Raw genomic sequence first — 18,019 nt, 5'->3', positions numbered from 1 at the left:
TGTAAGATGTCTAACAAAGAGGGTGGTATGTAGAAGCACTGATGAATAGAGGAGAGTTTTTACTTTTTGTTATTATTATTATGCATTTTCTTTTGTAAACTATAATATTTCATTTCTTGAACATTGCTAAGTAAGCAGGTACCCTGTAACAACATTTTATTTTTTATTATTATTTTTCCTTAGAGAGAGAGCTGGGGAGGGAGAGAGAGAGAGAACAAGCGAAGGGGTGGGAGGGGCAGAGGGTGAAAGAGAATTTTAAGCAGGCTCTGCGCCCAGCCCAACACAGGGCTCAATCTCATGACCCTGAGATGACGACCTGAGCTGAAATCAAGAGTCAGATGGTTAAGGAACCGAGCCACCCAGACGCTGCTATAACATTTTAAAATCATCAAAAAGCCAGACAGGGAGTGAGGAATTACCTGGTCAAGATGTAGAAAGGATAGGCCTATACATTCAGAGTGCTTTTGCATTTCAGATTCAAAAGAGATGGCTGAGAGGTTACCCTAATCCAGGGTGATCCATGAGATACTAATACTCAGTATCTGGAGATGCTTTGTAGGAAATAATGAAAATCCTCTATGGAAAAAAAAATTATCCTAGGACTCACATTATTTCTTCATTTCAATTATAATGTCCTGCACACAATGATAGGTAATAAGACAACATGAGTGAGAAACAGCATAAGGAACACAACAAATAGGGTTGCCTCAGTGGCTCAGTTGGTAAAGCGTCCAACTCTTGATTTTGGCTCAGGTTGTGAGATCTCTGGGTTGTGAGATCGAGCCCTGTGTTGGGCTGGGCATGGAGCCTGCTGAAGATTGTCTCTCTTTTCCCTCTGCCTGCCCCTCGCCTCTCTCTCTTTCCAAACAAAACAAAACAAAAAAACCACAACAAATACCTAAAACAAAGAACAACAATACACTTGATGGTACTCCAGATATTGGAATTAGCAGAGACCCAGATTGTATACCAACAATGACTACTACACTCAAAGAGATGAAAGCCAGGACTCACTGTTTTCATAGAATGCTATAAAAATGAACGTAACAGATTTTAAAAAGAACCAGATAGAAAGTCTAAAACTTAAAATTACCAAAAAACCCCCACCCCAAAACCAAAATTAATAGCTAAATAGATGTTTGACATCATGGGAGAGAGAATTAGTAATCTATTTTTTTGTTTCTATTTTTTTTTTTTTAACACAGGTCTATACCCCATGTGTGGCTTGAACTCATGACCCCGAGATCAAGAGTCGCATGCTCTACTGACTGAGCCAGCCAGGCAACCCATTATTTTTTATTTATTTATTTTAATTTCTATTTGAGAATTAATCACCTAGAAAATATATCAGAAAAAAAGCTATTCAAAATGAAGCATGAAGAGATAAAAAAGAGAAGGTAAGAAAAATAGTGGGTAGTATAGATTTAACATACATTTGTTGGAGTTTTAGAGGGAGAGAAGAGTGGGGCAGAAGCAATATTTGAAGAGGTAAAAGCTGAGTATTTTCCAGAACTCATGAAAGGCATCAATCAACGTATTCAAGAGGCTCATTGAGTCCCAAGCATCATAAATAAAAAGAAATACACTTCCAAACACACATAGGAAATGAGCAGGAAGCCAAAGTCTAAGAGAAAAAAATCTTAAAAGCAGCCAGAGCCGGGGAGAAAAACCCCAATGACCTCCAAAGAAACTGTCCCACTGACCGCTGAGTTTTCATAGGCAATGGTAGAAGTCAGAACCCTGGAATGATTTTTAAGTGTACTAAAAGAACATAAACTGCTCCTACGTCAACTCTCCCCTCTTCTGCCTTCCTTTTTCACTTACAAGGACCCCTGTGATTACTTTGGATCTACCAGGAGATGAAGGATAAGCCAAACTCCTTAATTGAATCATACCTGTGAAGTCCCTTTTCCAATGTAAAATAATAAAGTCAGAGGTTCTGGGGATTGGGATATAGACATCTATCATGGGCCTGTGGTGCCCACGCCAATCTAAAAATGGGTCTCGCCCCTTATCATGAGTTGCTTTTGTCTTCCATAAAGCCCCATGGAAAAAAGAGAATCAGTATTTCCAAGAAGTAGAAGAGGATGGGGGCATTTTGCATTTTACCTCATTTAAACTACCATCAACCTTCAACCTTGGTGATGTACATATTACCTCAAGTCTGAGGGAGAGGTTAGGTAACTCCACTGAGGCCATCTAGCTGGTAAACTGACGGACTAGTAATTGGTATCCACATCACCACACTGGTCTGTAAGACTCCATCGAAGCTTCTTCCAACATACCAAGTACAGGTGGATATTCTTTGGCTTATCATTGTGTGAACGATTTCTGTATCTTAGCAAACACACTGTAATTTGGTGGTTTTTCAAATGGGTGAAAAAGAAATAGAGAAGGAGTAAGGTTTCTAACCGGAAAGACATCTTTGAATAAAATATTGGTGGCAGAAAGCAGTCTCAATTGATCACGTGATCCCGGTTAACTCACTCACCTTCTATTTGGCCTCAGTTCCCTCATTTGAAAAAGATGTTTGGAGCTAATGACGCCTTTTCCAGTTCCCTTCTCGCTCAGACATTCCATGGTTCTGAGAGAAGCCCCTTGCCTCAAGATGCCTCTATCGTGCTGGGTGGGCTCTAGGATGGCTGCATTCAAGTTGGAGGCGTTTGAAGCATTCAGAGAAAAACCAACGGCGATCCAAGGGGGTAAAAATGAAGGGCAACGAACGCGGGAAGAGGAGATGAAAGGAGACGGTGACGGGAGATAGAGTTGCAAACATAAATGACATGCAAATAACCTAAGTAGCTTGCAAATTACCCAAGATAACAAGCCGCGGGAATCCAGCGTTTACCAGGCAAATGAAACTGGGGGTCTCTGAGGATGCGGGGATAAGAACATTGTTTTCGCTCTCAAGGCGCTCACAGAATGCTGGGTTACACTCCGTATTTAATCACGGACATAAAACTTCCACCTCTCTAGAAGCCTTGGCTGTGAGAACCGTGAGAAAAACTGAGAAATGAAAATAGTACAAAACGTTTGAGTGTGCCAGAGGCAACGTGAAAACACCGTCTCTGGAAAGAGCTGGGACGTGCCCCCCAAGCCCCAGTCCTAACCTACACACACAAAAGAAGCCACCTCTGCCAGCAGAGACGCAAGCTTTTTCTCCGCGCCCGCCGAGCGGCGGGGTTGCAGAGAAGACCGCCGCCCCCGGCCACCCCCGCCTCGTCCCTCCGGCCTCGGAAGTGACGCAGAGCGCCCCGCCCCCGCCGCTAGATCCGCTGCTGCTGCCGCGGCGGGCAGACCTGCAGGAGGCGGCGGCGGCCTCGGCCGAGAGAAGATGGCGGACGGTGTGGACCACATAGACATTTACGCGGATGTGGGCGAAGAGTTCAACCAGGTACGTGAGGGCCCGTGCCCACGCCGCCGAAGCGGGCGGCGCTGCGGTCCGGACGCTGACCTGGGGCCCGCCGCAGGCTGCGAGCCGGCGCCGCTGCAGACCGTGCGCCCTTGCCGCCTGTGGGCCGCGCCGTCCGATCCCGGCGCGGCGCCCCCCTCGCCCCTCGTTCTACCGCGTCGTTTCGCGGGCCGCGAGTGATGCGGCCCGCCGCGGATCTCGGAGCGCGGACGCGGGCCTCTGTGCAGCCGCGGGCCTCTGTGCAGCCGCCGCCGGCCCCTCCCTCGCCGCCGCCACCCTGCCCATTGTTGGCGGCGGCCGGCGGGCGCTTCCCGCCGCGCTAGGCCCGGGCGGTGGGGCCGCGTGTGCGCGGCGGGGGAGAACGGGCCGCCGCCGCCGCGCCCCCTCCCCCGCCGCCGGGCCAAGCAGGAAGCCCGGCGGGGCGCGCGCCGGCCGCCGCCTCTCCCCCGGCCCTGCAGCTCGGGCTCCGATTCCTCTCGTCGCTCCATTTTGTCTCCCCGGCCGCGCACGGTCGCCTCATGGAAGGCCGCATTCATGGCCCTTTGTATCCCGCGCGCCCAGTTTCCTGCGCTCCTGCTCGCGTTTGCGACAGGTTTTGGCGTGGCGCCTTCTTCCTCCTCTCCTCACACTTTCTGAAGGCGGCTTCGGTGTGGGCACGTTTGCAACAAGTCCTTTGACTTTTGCACCATCGTTCGTGCTTTAAAGTCGGTGCGCGGGCCTTGCCTCGGTGGTCGAGGTCTTGCAGTGCTTTTGAGGCCCAGTTCTTTTTGGCTTTTGTGATGAAAATACCTGTGAAGGTAGATGGCCTGAGCCGAAGGAAGACTTGGAAGCATGTCGGTTGGATTGGGGGGGGGTAGCTCACCAAGAGATAAGAGGGGTGATTAAAATAAAGAACGTTGACCCGAAATTCTTTTAGTATAGTTTAAAGGGTTGTAAATAAGACCTGATTTTCGGAAGCGAATGTAAAATGCCTTCCGAGGGATCTGCTAATTTAGGTTTTGGAAGGTTGGAGAAAGTGAGAATGGAAGGTTTTTCCGGTATCTCACAAGCCACAGAAGAACTAGCCGCGGAGCTGTGATGTCTGATGTTGGACATCCTTGCAGAAGATCTCGTTTGTTACTAGAGTAGTGACGTGTAAGCGCTAAGCCTGCTGTTCCCATCTTTACTGCTTTTATGTAGTAACACATTTTTAAAAATTAAATTGTGCCTAACTGTAGTGCACCTAAATGCTTTATTTTTTATAGTCCAGGTCCGTAAGAGAAGCTTGATATAAATTTAGTGGTTAATGTGTTTTTCTTTTTTTTCACCCACAACATTCAGGATTTTATTTCTGACTCGAGGCTCAAGATTTTTTTTTTTTTAAGATTTTATTTATTTATTTGACTGAGAGAGATCACAAGTAGGTGGGGGGGGGGGGGGAAGCAGGCTCCCCGCTGGGCAGAGAGCCCCGTGCGGGGCTCGATCCAAGGACCCTGAGATCATGACCTGAGCCGAAGGCAGAGGCTTAACCCACTGAACCACCCAGGCGCCCCAAGGACTCAAGATTTTTTAAAAAAGAGAGAAAGCTAGAAATCCTTAACAGTTCTTATTTTCAGGAATGACTTTGTGCTTTTCTGGTTTAAGTATTTGACAAAGAAAAATATTTTTCAGTTAGCTGTAAATTGTTGCTACTCTGTTAAAGACGATATTGTAATCAAATGCTAAGTTTTAAATTTTTTGTTCTTTTTATTGTGTTTATATTTTGGATCGGTGAAGCCTGAGTTGTGTCAATGGCAAATCAGAAAATGATCTTGGGCACTGCAATCAGATTGTAATGCTTTTAAGATCAGTAGACAAAGACCTCTAGGAAAATTTCTTTTTATTTATCAAATGGATATAACATTCCATCCAAAAGAGAATATTCAAGACTATCTTCATCGGGTTTTCTTATAAGAAAATACATTTGCTTTGCCTTTTTCCCCATGATAAAAGAAGAATGTGGGTGCAGTTTTAGAATTTGAGCTTTTTTCAGGACCTCTTCATGAAAGATGTTTTTTTAGGCTTTCCTGTACTTAATTTGGGATGGCCATTTCTTTAATACATATAGCTGGAAGGAGTGATACTTGCTTATCCTTGTGCAGTAACTAGTGCTGACTGAGCAGGAGGTGAGAAGAGATTAAAATTTTGTGGCCCAGATAAGGAACTATTTTATAGGGTTCTCTTAAAAATGTAGCTCTTTGTTGATGTAAACTTAACAGCGTTTTGTCTCTCACATATTGTATAATTTTTCCAGTAAAATCTTTATACTTTTGAAAAGATTAATGGGATTAAATAGAGGCTTTGTTTTTGTTATTATTTTGCATATCATTGGCTTTTATAATCTGCTTGCTGTGGTAATTCCTGTACAAAATATGTCCACAAAAAGATAGTTGGTCGTTTTCAAGGTCCATCCTCTTTATAAAAATGTTACTGTTACTGATTCTGAAAATTGATCAGAATTAGAAGCAAGGACAGAATTACTGATCTAATTTTCACTTTATTGTGAGCTGGTGACCTTATTTCTACGGGTTGCTATAGTAAACTATGACTCTTACTGTAGTTTGGTTAAGTGTTTTACTAAGTATAACCAATCTTGACTTATTTTGGCTTCTAAACTGCTGTAAACCTTCCAAAAAAAAAAAATCCTTGTTCTTCACTGTGAGCTGCAGATTTAATTGTATTTGTGCACTTTGAAATTCTCTGTAGTCTGTATTTTCCATTTTAAATGGTACTTTATGAAGCTCCCCCCCCCCGGTGTGTGTATTTTGGTTAAGGACAGAGTAAACTTATTTCAGAAAGTATGAGACAGTCATCTGTCTTAGAAGAAAATTTGGGAATGGGGTGAGAATAAATTTAGTGAAACTGTAGGGTTCCTTTCTTCACCAGATGAATTTAGAATGAAGAATAAAGTTAGAGAAAGAGAGAAGGCACAAGGGAGTTGGCTATTCTTTATGGGTGCTCTTTAGTTCTTAAATTAAAGGTCTTTGGATATAACCAAATTGAGAACAGTTAGTTGCTCCAGTGGAAGGAGAATTTGAACTACTTCCAAACCTCTACATTACTTGAATTTGGAGTTAAGAAGAAAACAGTTCTGTTTCAGCCTCTGTAGTATGTCTCAGTACACGTTGAGCTGGGATTCGTACTCTCATGTGGTAGTTAGCAACCCTACTATTTAACAAATACAAACTTTTTAATTTTGACCAAGACCAAATAAAAAATTTTCAAACTCAGTTGTTCAAAATACGTTTCTTGATTATCTATTATATGCCAACAAGGAGGGATACAAAATTCAGATAGTCTCTACTCTTAAAATGCGTTGTAGTGGGGGGTGAGAGACATCTACATAACTAAAACACTCTGACGGGTCGTGTATTATAAAACTCCTTTATATGTATCTTTGTAGAATTTTTATTGATAGGGAAAGTAAAAAATACTAGGAACCTGAGGAAAGTTTACACTGTATACATTTAAGTGTGTGTTTTGCATGTTCGGAGATGAAAAGCTCTTACTATCGGATTTAGTTATTGATCTGTCTAGTGGTAGGTCACTGGTAACAGTGCATAGTACTTTGTGGCTGGGAAAAAATTCCTTTAGAAATTAAGGACCTAGACATCCTCATAAGTCAACTTGCCTTTATTTCGTGAGTCAGTATATTTTACATTTAATCATTATGTATCTACTGTAGCCAGTTGTCTAGCCGATTTTGGAAAATAAGTTTCTTAGGCAAATGTCAGCGAAAACCTTATTTTTGGTAAATTTATATTTAATAGAAAATCCTCTGAGATAAGGCTGTAAGGTTGAGAATGAGGTAGGTAGAGATTGACTCAGAAACTTTGGTAGAAATATTTAGGGGAGTAGAGCTCTTCCCACTCAGTTTTATAATTTATGAGTGTAGTTTATTCAACTGCCTGTGAATTGTCCACCATTTGTGGTTCATGTGGCATATTTTTAGTACCAGGTTGGCTTCTTTACCATTAGTTGACCTTTTTACAGGGATTGCAAACTAATTTTCAAATGTACTCAGAACACAAGTAGATAAAAATCAGAAAATGATGTATTTTCTATAAAGGTAAATATGAATTAGATTATCTTCTACTGGATTTTGCATGCTAGTATTTTTCTTCCTTGGTATAGAATACATTTTGTAAATGTAAATGCAAAATGTAAACCTACCCCCTTTATATTTCTCCAAATGGAAATGGCTTATACGTTTCTTTCTCTTTTTTCTTCTCCACCTCCTCTTCCTCCTCCTTCTCTTTTAAGTAGAGGAGCTTTGAAACAAGTGGCCCTTGCTGTACCATTACTGGTACTCTTGTGTAATGCAGGGATGCTATTATTACAATTTAGGATCACCAAAAGCCATGTTGGGCTTGTCAGGGAGGATGAAGAGTTTTGTATGGTTATTCCATGGTCAGCCTAGTGGTGGTATACAGAATGTATGTATATACAGGACATCTGTGATACTAAAATTTTGTGGGAAGTGATTAAGGAAAATATGTCTAAAAACAAGTGCTTGGAGGGAAGAAGAAACATTGCCTATAAAAGGGAGCTAATAAAATTTTGGTTATTTTACTATCCATGTTGTTTTAAACTGTTTTTTCTAATGTGGCAACAGCTACTTGTATATCATGTAGAACATAATCTTGAAGTGTAAAATCTTAAAAGGATGCCTCGCCATTAGAATGATTGTAGCGATTTAGAATGAAGGGAAGGAGAAATATTACCGGATTTTTTTTTTTTTAACAAACCCTGAGAACTATTATTTTATTGGAAGTTAAATGTTATGTGCCGCTCTATCAATAGATTAGTTACTATGAAAAGCAGATAGTTAGACTGGGCAGCATTTGGCATCTAAAATCTTTAGAGGGGCAATGTTGGTTTTTGTTTGTTTTTGAATGCCATTAAAATTTCCTAAAGATGATGATTGAGAAGATTCTTTCCATAGTAGAACTTGACACTGTTGACCATTTCTCTTTGACACAGTAGAAGCTATTTCTTTTTTGTTCAGTATATGTTCAGAGCTCACCTTCTTTGTATATGACCTGTGATACACATTTTGCATAATTTCAGAATATGTGTTTTCCCCCTTTTTAAAATGGGAACAGAAAGTAGATGTGTTCTGTATCTTTTCTTAATATGGAGGATAGATGTGATATGCTGAAGCTGAAAAGGAAGATTACTGATACTTCAAGAGTATGTGCTTTGAATTGCATTTTTAGTAATGGCAGCAAATGTATTCAGATTCATTAATATTTTTTCACCAAGTCCAAATGCATACCGTTGGGGCTAGAAGTACAGGCTGTGGCCTTGGAACAGAGCGAAGCTAACTAGTCCACATGGATATCAAACCCCAGGACCCTGGTCTCAATTAGCATCATACTTCAACCAATTGGAAGCAGTCCAACTACCAGACAAAATGGCTGATCCTAAATATTGGTAGAATCATATCAATGTGGAAAATTGGTTGGTGTCAACATAGGAATTCGTGGACGGACAAAAATAGTAAGTGATTGTGATTCACCAGGTTAGTGTAGCTGCAATTATGCTTGTAAATTACTGTCTACTTACGTAAACATTTTCCTAGATTTACAACTAATGAAAAATCAAATGATGTGTTTAACCTGTTTCATGAAAGTATAAATGTAAATAATCCTTGCATTCTTTTTTACTCTCCCTCAGACCATATATTGTGATTATAGTCTCTACTGAGGAGGATGGAAACACAACTCCCTTTGAATAATAATAATAATTCCACTTGATGTACAGAACTGGATTGCAAGAATTTAAAATGCCCACTGCCCCTTGTGGGAATCTTTTTAGTGTCTTAAGTGTATGGAACCACTGCTGCAACTATGCTACCTGAAGCTTCAGCTACACTGAAACTTCATAACAAAACTTATCCTCCTTTTTCCTAATTTTTACTGTCACTGCAATTTGAGCATGTTACTTTGTTTAACAAAAATTCAGTTATAAAAGATTATTTTGATATTGCTGTACAAACAAAATAAAATCAAGGCATAATTTAGTTATTTGTGGTCTTAGTTTCTGCCCATTGCTAAAGATGGCTTTGTTCTGTGACTTAACCTAGAGATCTTGGATTCCTTATTAGATAAGTCTTACAGACATTCTACCTCATAACAAAATGTTATGTAAAGATGCTGTTATGTAATTAGTAAATTGGTTGACTCAGTTATGCAGAAGATAACCTGAAGATGACTTTGTAAATTTCAGATTCCTTTAGCTATGTGTATAATTGTTATTTCCCCTTTTAGGTTTTTTTCTCTTTTAAAAAAAATCTTTACTGCTCTTCTGGATAATAAAGCAAAGCCATGTTCTCTTGGGGCCTATAATAACAATATTTTGTTGATCTGTTTATAGTCCTGTTACAAATGCTTTCCTTTGGGTCATTTGCCTACCACCAAATACTCCTTAAAACTATTAGAACTTTTAGCTCCTCCTTATGTGCCATTTATATAGCAGTTCCTCCTTAATAAATTATATTAATGAGAGGATATAACCCAGTATCTGGGCTCTCAAGTTTGTTGTTTTTTAATTGTAATTCTCTTCTTTTATTATCTCAAATTTTCTACCTCGTAGGAAAAATGAAATAGTTCACATTGATTTAGATACTTAGTGGTGGAAAGGAAGGAAGATAAAAGTAGTTTTTTCTTCTGATTCTGGCTAGTCAAGCCTGTGGCCCTTACAAAGGGCAGTTTAAATGGTGTTGAGTGATCTGCCAATGTCTGCATTTCATTTTTCTTGTAATTATTTATGGTAGAACCCTTCTTTTTCATTTTTCTCCTGTGTACATTTCTGTTTCTTGTTTGCTTTCCTTTTTTGCTTGCTTACCATTCAGGCATGTAAGTGGCATCCACTGGCATTGTTTTTATTCTGCTGCTGATACTCAGTGGCAGAGCTTTATTAGATCCTTGTTCATATCATCTTTTTCTTGCTGATTGACTAGATATCTCTTGCTAAATTGACTAGAGATCTAAGTGGTCAGGTAAGCATTAACTCTTTGTTGACTGAGAATAATGAAACTATTGCTGGATACTAATTTGGATAGTTTTATGCATATTTTATTTACTGTTTCTCTTTTCCTTGTTCATTTGTAATGACATTTGGAATAATTTATGTACCCACATTTCTTCATCCCTTCCCTTTGGCTTGGCTCACTGTGCTTTTTTCTAAAACTAATATCTTTCACAGAGTTGGGGAACAAGATACTGAATACCATAGAAAATAATAGTTGTATTTGCCTGCAGTTAAATATTAAAGATTTATAATGGCTCTGACTTTTGTTTGTGATATTTTTGTGTCATTTTTTTAAAGCCCATCTCTTTGCATTCATGTATTACTTTTACTCTAAGAGTATTGTACTTCCAAGGAAAGTTTTACATCACTGCCTATTTTGTCTCCATATCATTCTTATCCCTGAGGAACGTTATTTCCTATGTTATAATATATGTAAGTGGGAAAATAGGATTTATTGTACAGAAACTCACTTTATATAGGTACCATTCAAGAATACATCTATGGCGTGAAGTAAAGAGAAGATTTTTACTGAGATCTTTGGGGCTTTATCTTCTACCAGATTTTTAAAACAAAATAGTTGAATGAATTTGTATTCCAATCTGTTTAGTGGTAGTCTGACTGTTGTATAATTTAGAGCATTATTTCTGTGTCTCAGGAAGCTGAATATGGTGGACATGATCAGATAGATTTGTATGATGATGTCATCTCCCCATCTGCAAATAATGGAGATGCCCCAGAAGATCGTGATTACATGGATACTCTCCCACCAACTGTTGGTGATGATGTGGGTAAAGGAGCAGCACCAAATGTTGTCTATACATATACTGGGAAGAGAATTGCATTGTATATTGGAAACCTAACATGGGTAAGTAAACTTAACATATGAATTAAATTATTGGTAGTTGGTTTTGAACTGTTCAAGTAGTTAATTTGTTCCAGTTTTATAAAATAAAAATTTGAAGATTTGTTATTCTGTATGCTTGTTTATGCAATGAGGAGAGAAATTCAAGTATGTTTAAACATTATAAATTCCAAATCTAGTTTTGAATTTTGTGGTCATTCAGCTTGTTTTGGTAGACATTCCAGTTAATATAATTCAGTTACTTTGAGTTTAAATCAGATATTCTTTATATTTTACTACTTCTACACTTCTGCTATCCTAGTTTTACAAAGAAAAATGCTCATGTAAAGTCTGGAACCAGGATTCAGAACTCTAGGAACAACAGTTTGCTGGGGTTTTTAAATTTTTCATTATTGGGCTCCTGGCTGGGTCGGTCAGAAGAATGTGCAACTCTTGGTCTCAGGGTTGTGAGTTGGAGCCCCATATTAGGTGTGGAGATTACTTAAAAAAGTAAAATCCTTTTTAAAAGAAGTTTTCATTATCTAATTTATATTACAAACTTATCGAATTTTATTTCTGCTTTTAAATTTGAAATCTCATTTATGAAACACTGCTATATACTTTGTATTTTAATTTGGGTTTTTCATGAGATTATTGATTGGGCGTTTCATTAACTGGGCATTCATTGTATATTTATGATTTTATTAGCATTAAATCTTAAAATTCATGAAATAGCCATATAGAATCTTTATATCTCTACTTAGAAGGATTTAGTACATACACTTGAAAGTTTAAAAGTTGTCTAGAAATCAAAATCTGTCATCCTTCTTTCCTTGGTAGAATTTTAAAATGTTCACATTTAAAAAAAAATTAGTCTCCAACCATTCAGTCTGAGCAGTTTTATAATATTGGAGAGAGTATCAGTAGTATCAATATCAGGAGTGTGATTGCTGAAGAAGACTGAATCTTAGATTGTCCATTTATTATTTTTGTGATCTTGGACAAGCTTTAAATTTCTCCATTGAACCATGTGTGAAAGGGGAATAGTGATAGGACTTACAGGATTGTTTTAAGAGTTAAATATTTGATATAAAGTATACATGATAGGTACTCAGTACATGTTAGTGTTTTTTTTTAATCTTACACTCAAACATAAGGTAGAATTTATTTTCTGAAATAATTTCCTTTAAGGAAAGAAGTGGTAAGTGAGATTGGTTTTATTAAAAACTTAATATCATAGGAATTTAAAGTTTGGAGAGACCAGAAAGTCTTTAAGAGTTTTTAAAAAAAAATTTTTTTTTTTTTTTTTTTTTAAATGAATCTTACCTCCAAGGATATATGCCTTCTGATTTCTGAAACTCTTATCAGGGGATGAAGTTATGTCCTCAAGTGCTTTTATACCATTTAAAAATTAAAGATTAACTGACAGTAACTCTGCTTAGATTTGCACTGAACATTAACTGTCTTGTTTGTTCTGAGTTTACTCTTAAAAACAAGTTTAAACAATACAAATCTTGGCTATGTTTTGATGGTTAATGAGGGGGAAATGTCTTGCAGTGGACAACAGATGAAGACTTAACTGAAGCAGTGCATTCTTTGGGAGTAAATGATATTTTGGAGATAAAATTCTTTGAAAACCGGGCAAATGGCCAGTCAAAGGGGTAAGAATTTTAATTTCATTGTTTCCCCTAATAAGTTAGTACCTAGTGATTATAATTTAGGGAGTAACTATTCTTAATGCTAACTGTGTGCACACTTTATTATCCACATTGGCAAAAGGATCTTAGCCAGAGATTCCCTTCATTTCACTCATTTCATTTACCCTGTGTTCTAACTTAATAAAACTAGTGCAGTTGGAAGTATGGACAGATTAGATTAGATGTATTTAATTTTCCTGAGTTTGAGTTTTTTCCATTTGTGGTTGAAATGATTATTGAAAAGACAGTTTGAAGAAGCATTATCCTATGATTAAGGGATGGGGAAAGATGGGCAACTGGAGAATAATGTAAAATGAATGTTTTGTTTAATTTAACTGTTAAATTATATAAATGAGATAGGATCATTAGAGCAGCATTATGAAATATAGGTACCCAGAAATAGGAAAATAAAAAGCCACAAGCTCACCATCCGTACATGATCACTCTTAAGATTTTAGTGAATATACTTGTAGGTTTTTCCCTAGTACTCCTAGCATATATTTAGTGCAAAAAAAAATTAAAGGAACAGGATTATAATTCACATGTTTCATAACATGAGTAAAACATTTATCCATAAATTCACTTCATCGCTAATGTCTTAATTCTTTCCATCGCTAATGTCTTAATTCTTTCCATCATACCTTGTGTGCTACAGTAATTTATTTTACTATTCTTATTTATGGTTATTGGGGTTTTCAGTCTTACTATAAATAATATTACAGAGGCATCACTATATATAAACCTTTAGGTGCAGATTTTGGATTTTTTTGAGATAAATTGCTAGATGCAAAATAATAAGGAATACGCCTTAGTCTGCTTTATGTTCAGAGTATTAGTTTACATTAAGAATATTTTGTAAATATATGGGGTATCCAAGCACTTCTTACGAACTTCACTTCTATTATCTGGTCCTGAGCCACTATTATCTTTTTTTTTTTAAAGATTTTATTTATTTATTTCACAAATAGAGATCACAAGTAGGCAGAGAGGCAGGCAGACAGTGAGAGGGAAGCAGGCTCCCTGCTGAGCAGAGAGCCCGATGCAGGGCTCAATCCCAGGACCCCGAGATCGTGACCTGAGCTGAAGGCAGAGGCTTTAACCCTCTGAGCCACCCAGGCGCCCCTGAGCCACTATTATCTTACTGAACTTTTGTAATAATCTGGTGTTCTTGCTTTCACCCTAAATCCCCTGCAGCTTATGTTACTGCACAATGTAAACATTGGAAAAAAGTGACATCAATATTTGTCTGCTCAGATCTTCTTCTAATGGTCCCCTCTCACTTAGAGTAAAAGAATCTTAACTGTGCCCTAGAAGGCGCTGTGTGATCTGTTCACCTGTCTGACCTTAGATCCTACACCATTCTTTGCCTTCTTTATGCTGTTTCAGCCACATTTATCTCTGCTGTTCTTCAAATATTCCTACGTAGGATTTTTACACTAGTAGTTTCTTATTCTTGGTTGGTTTTACCCCCAAATATCCACATGGCTCTCTTTCACTTCATTCAGGCCTCTGTTGACAGTTCTCTTTCCTCATCATTCTGTGCAAAATATTACTTTCTGCTCCTTTCGCTCTGTTTTATTTTTTCTTTATTACAGTGTATTTTCCTAATTGGTCTTGTCTCCATTAGATTGTAACCTCCATGAGAGGAAGGATTTTGTTTTGATCACTTTTTGTGTCCCTAGCCCTGGATTGTGTCTGGGATATAGGTGGTGGTGTTCAGTAAATGTTTGTTAAATTTATGAATTCATTAAATTGTTTCTGAGTGTTGTGACCCAAGATAATCTTGAGTCACACAGCAGAATTTGCTGACTAGAATAAGGGATCTAGTTAAAGGTCCATTTTGAACATTAGGAAGAGCTCCTAAGAGCCCTTCTGAGAATAATTATTTCATAAATAATTAATTTATGAAACTGGTAGCCATTTGGGGTTTTTTTTCTCATTTTTTTCTTCTTTCTTTTTAAATTTTTTTAAAAATTTACTTTAATTGCGATATAATTCTTTTTTAAATTGATTTTTCTTAATTGAGATAGAATTCACATCCATAAAATTTACCTTTTAAAAATGTTCAGTCTGGGACACCTTGTTGGCTCAGTTAGTTAAGTGTCTGCCTTCAGCTCAGGTCATGATCCCAGGGTCCTAGGATTGAGTCCTACATAGAGTTGCTTACTCAGTGGGGATCCTGTTTCTCCCTCTGCCTGCTGCTCCCCCTGCTTGTACGTGCACACACTCTCTCCCCCTCTCTCTGACCAATAAATAAAAATCTTTTAAAAAATAAATAAAAAATAAAAATGTTTGGTTTGATGGTTTTTAGTATATTTATTATCACTGTCTAATTCCAGAACATTTCATATAAATAGAATCATGTAGTATGTGGTCCTTTGTGACTGACTTTTACTCAGCATAATGTTTTCAAGATTCAGCCATGTTGTAGCATATATCAGTATTCTTTTTATGGCTAAATACCATACGGATATACTACATCTTTATTTATTCCATCCATCATTTGATAGACATTAGGGTTGTTTCCACTTTTGCTATTGTCAGTAATGCCCCTATGAATATTCTTGTACCAGTTTTGTATGAACATATACTCAATTCTGTTAGGTGTGTGTGTATATATATACTCAATAGTGGAATTATTGGACTATATGTTAATTCTGTATTTAACCTTTGAAGGAATTGCCACATGATTTATCAAAGTAACCATACCATTTTACATGCTTGTCAGTAGTGTATGAAATTTTTAATTTCTCCACATCCTCATCAACATTTTTTATCTTTTTGATTATAGCCATCCTAGTGGATATGAAACGGCATCTCATTGTAGTTTTGATTTACATTGCCCTGATAGTTAGTGATGTTGGGCGTCTTTTCACAGTGGCATTATTCATAATAACCAAGAAATGGAAACAAACCAAATGTCTGTCAGCTGATGGGATTTTTTTTTTTCAATGTGCTATATCCATATGAAATACTCCTCAGCTATAAAAAGACATTAAGTAATGATCCATGCTATAGCATGCATAAACCTTGAAGACGTTATGTATGCTAAGTGAAAGAAGCTAATCACAAAGGACCACATGTTGTATAACTTCATATATATGAAATGTCCAGAATAGGCAAATTCATAGAGACACAAAGTGAATTAGTGGTTTCCTAGAGTTGGGGGATGGAAGGAAATGGAGTGACAGCTAATGAGTATGGAGTTTGATTTTGAGATGTTGGAAATGCTCTAAAATTGCTTGTGGTAATGGTTGTAAAACTCTGAATATACGGGGGAAAAAAACCCCACTGGATTGTACACTTTAAATGAGTGAGGTATATGGTATGTTATTATTTTGAAAAAGTTAAAGATACAAGTGTGAGCTTGCATATTTTTAATTTAAGAAATATTTTCATTTTTCTTAGATAAAGGTAAATGCACATCATTTCCTTAACAGTAGTTTTGTTAATCTCTCCCCACCTACCCTCACTCCTTTAAACATCTTTTAGGTTTGCCCTTGTTGGTGTTGGATCTGAAGCATCCTCAAAAAAGTTAATGGATCTTTTGCCTAAAAGAGAACTTCATGGTCAGAATCCTGTTGTAACTCCATGCAATAAACAGTTCCTGAGTCAATTTGAAATGCAGTCCAGGAAAAGTAAGCAATCCCTCAGAGGCCTTTATTCAAAGATGTGCATTTTAACCAATGTTGCTAGTATTTGTTAGATACTACACTAGAGAAGTCATCTTAATACTTAGTTCATTGGAGAATCCATTTTAGAAAGTCCATCCTTTGGTTTTAAGTCTGGTTTATGACTATGGTCCTGTGTACTGAAAACTCTACACGTCTCAGACCCAGTATTCTACAACAGTGTGCAGGTTCTATAGCCCTTCCATTCTTGTCCTGTCATTCCCATCCTAGAGAGAGAAACTTACATTCTAATCCTTAGATTGAAGGGAAGTTATGTGGATGTGTGTTGTGGTGGGGGCGAAACCACTGGTAACCAGAAAATACTTGTTGAATTTCTGCTTGGCACCTTCCCCCACTTGGTAAAGTGAATACAGGAAAGATTTACCTTTACACACTTAATGAATGCTATCACTTAAAGAGATAGTGGATGATCATGCAGTTTACAGAAATTCAAGTGGTTGTTTTTCTTTTAATGTCTTAGCACTTAAGACTTAACTGAAGAATAGGATAAAAATTTAAATAACCTATGTTTACTGAAATTCAGATTTCTATTGGGAGAATTTTAGTCTTGGCTGCTTGTAGAGTACTGGTATTTTGAAATTAACTCATATCTACTCACTGGAAACACATTTAAGTCTGGATACTTTGAGACTTCAAAAGAACTTAACTCGATGTGAATGTTTTCTAACCACTATTTCCTCATGTAGTGTGGACAGGCCCAAGACATCGCAAGTTAGCCTATAGCATACATGAACTTTGAAATAGAGTTGTTTCTAATAGCAGTGGTTACATTTCAGAGGCCTATTTTAATAAATGCTATTTATGAGTATTTGGATATTTGCAGCTACACAATCAGGACAAATGTCTGGGGAAGGTAAAGCTGGTCCTCCAGGAGGCAGTTCACGTGCAGCATTTCCACAAGGTGGTAGAGGACGGGGCCGTTTTCCAGGGGCTGTTCCCGGTGGGGACAGATTTCCTGGACCAGCAGGACCAGGAGGTCCACCCCCACCTTTTCCAGGTAAAATTTTTCTTAAATTACCATGGATAAAATGTGTCTACCTTAATACCTCTTTTCCTTTTCTCTCTTTTTCAAGTAATGCATTATTAATGTGACTTACTCTCCTTGTTATGCTATTTTTGGAATCCAGGAAATTTGATCAAGCATCTTGTTAAAGGAACTCGGCCTTTGTTCCTGGAAACTAGGATTCCATGGCATATGGGGCACAGCATAGAGGAAATACCCATTTTTGGCCTAAAAGGTCTTTATTTTTCTCCAAACTTGCTTGACTTATATATAGAATATTTACATCCGTCTTATTTTCTTACCTCTTAAAAAATCCTTTCA

The 18,019-nt window shown here is 37.9% G+C and overlaps 1 protein-coding gene across 5 annotated transcripts in view; it reads left to right on the top strand.

Annotated features, from left to right (window-relative positions):
- The first annotated feature begins 3,286 nt into the window (after positions 1–3,286).
- CPSF6 (cleavage and polyadenylation specific factor 6) overlaps positions 3,287–18,019 on the top strand; it is a 30,475-nt gene continuing 15,742 nt past the window's right edge. For 3 of the 5 annotated variants that reach the window (XM_080810348.1, XM_080810345.1, XM_080810344.1), the window contains exons 1-6: positions 3,287–3,394; positions 11,121–11,330; positions 12,864–12,967; positions 16,496–16,641; positions 17,519–17,692; positions 17,823–17,933. In XM_080810348.1, coding sequence (XP_080666474.1) covers positions 3,335–3,394; positions 11,121–11,330; positions 12,864–12,967; positions 16,496–16,641; positions 17,519–17,692; positions 17,823–17,933 — 805 coding nt within the window. In that variant the 5' untranslated portion in view covers positions 3,287–3,334. The remainder of the gene's footprint in view (positions 3,395–11,120; positions 11,331–12,863; positions 12,968–16,495; positions 16,642–17,518; positions 17,693–17,822; positions 17,934–18,019) is intronic. The other 2 variants (XM_080810347.1, XM_080810346.1) reach the window with 1 other exon arrangement.

Source organism: Martes martes (genome assembly GCF_963455335.1).
Source record: "Martes martes genome assembly, chromosome: 8".
NCBI lineage: Eukaryota > Metazoa > Chordata > Mammalia > Carnivora > Mustelidae > Martes > Martes martes.
Note: the sequence above shows the minus strand (reverse complement) of the source record. Positions and strands in the feature narration are given on the sequence as shown.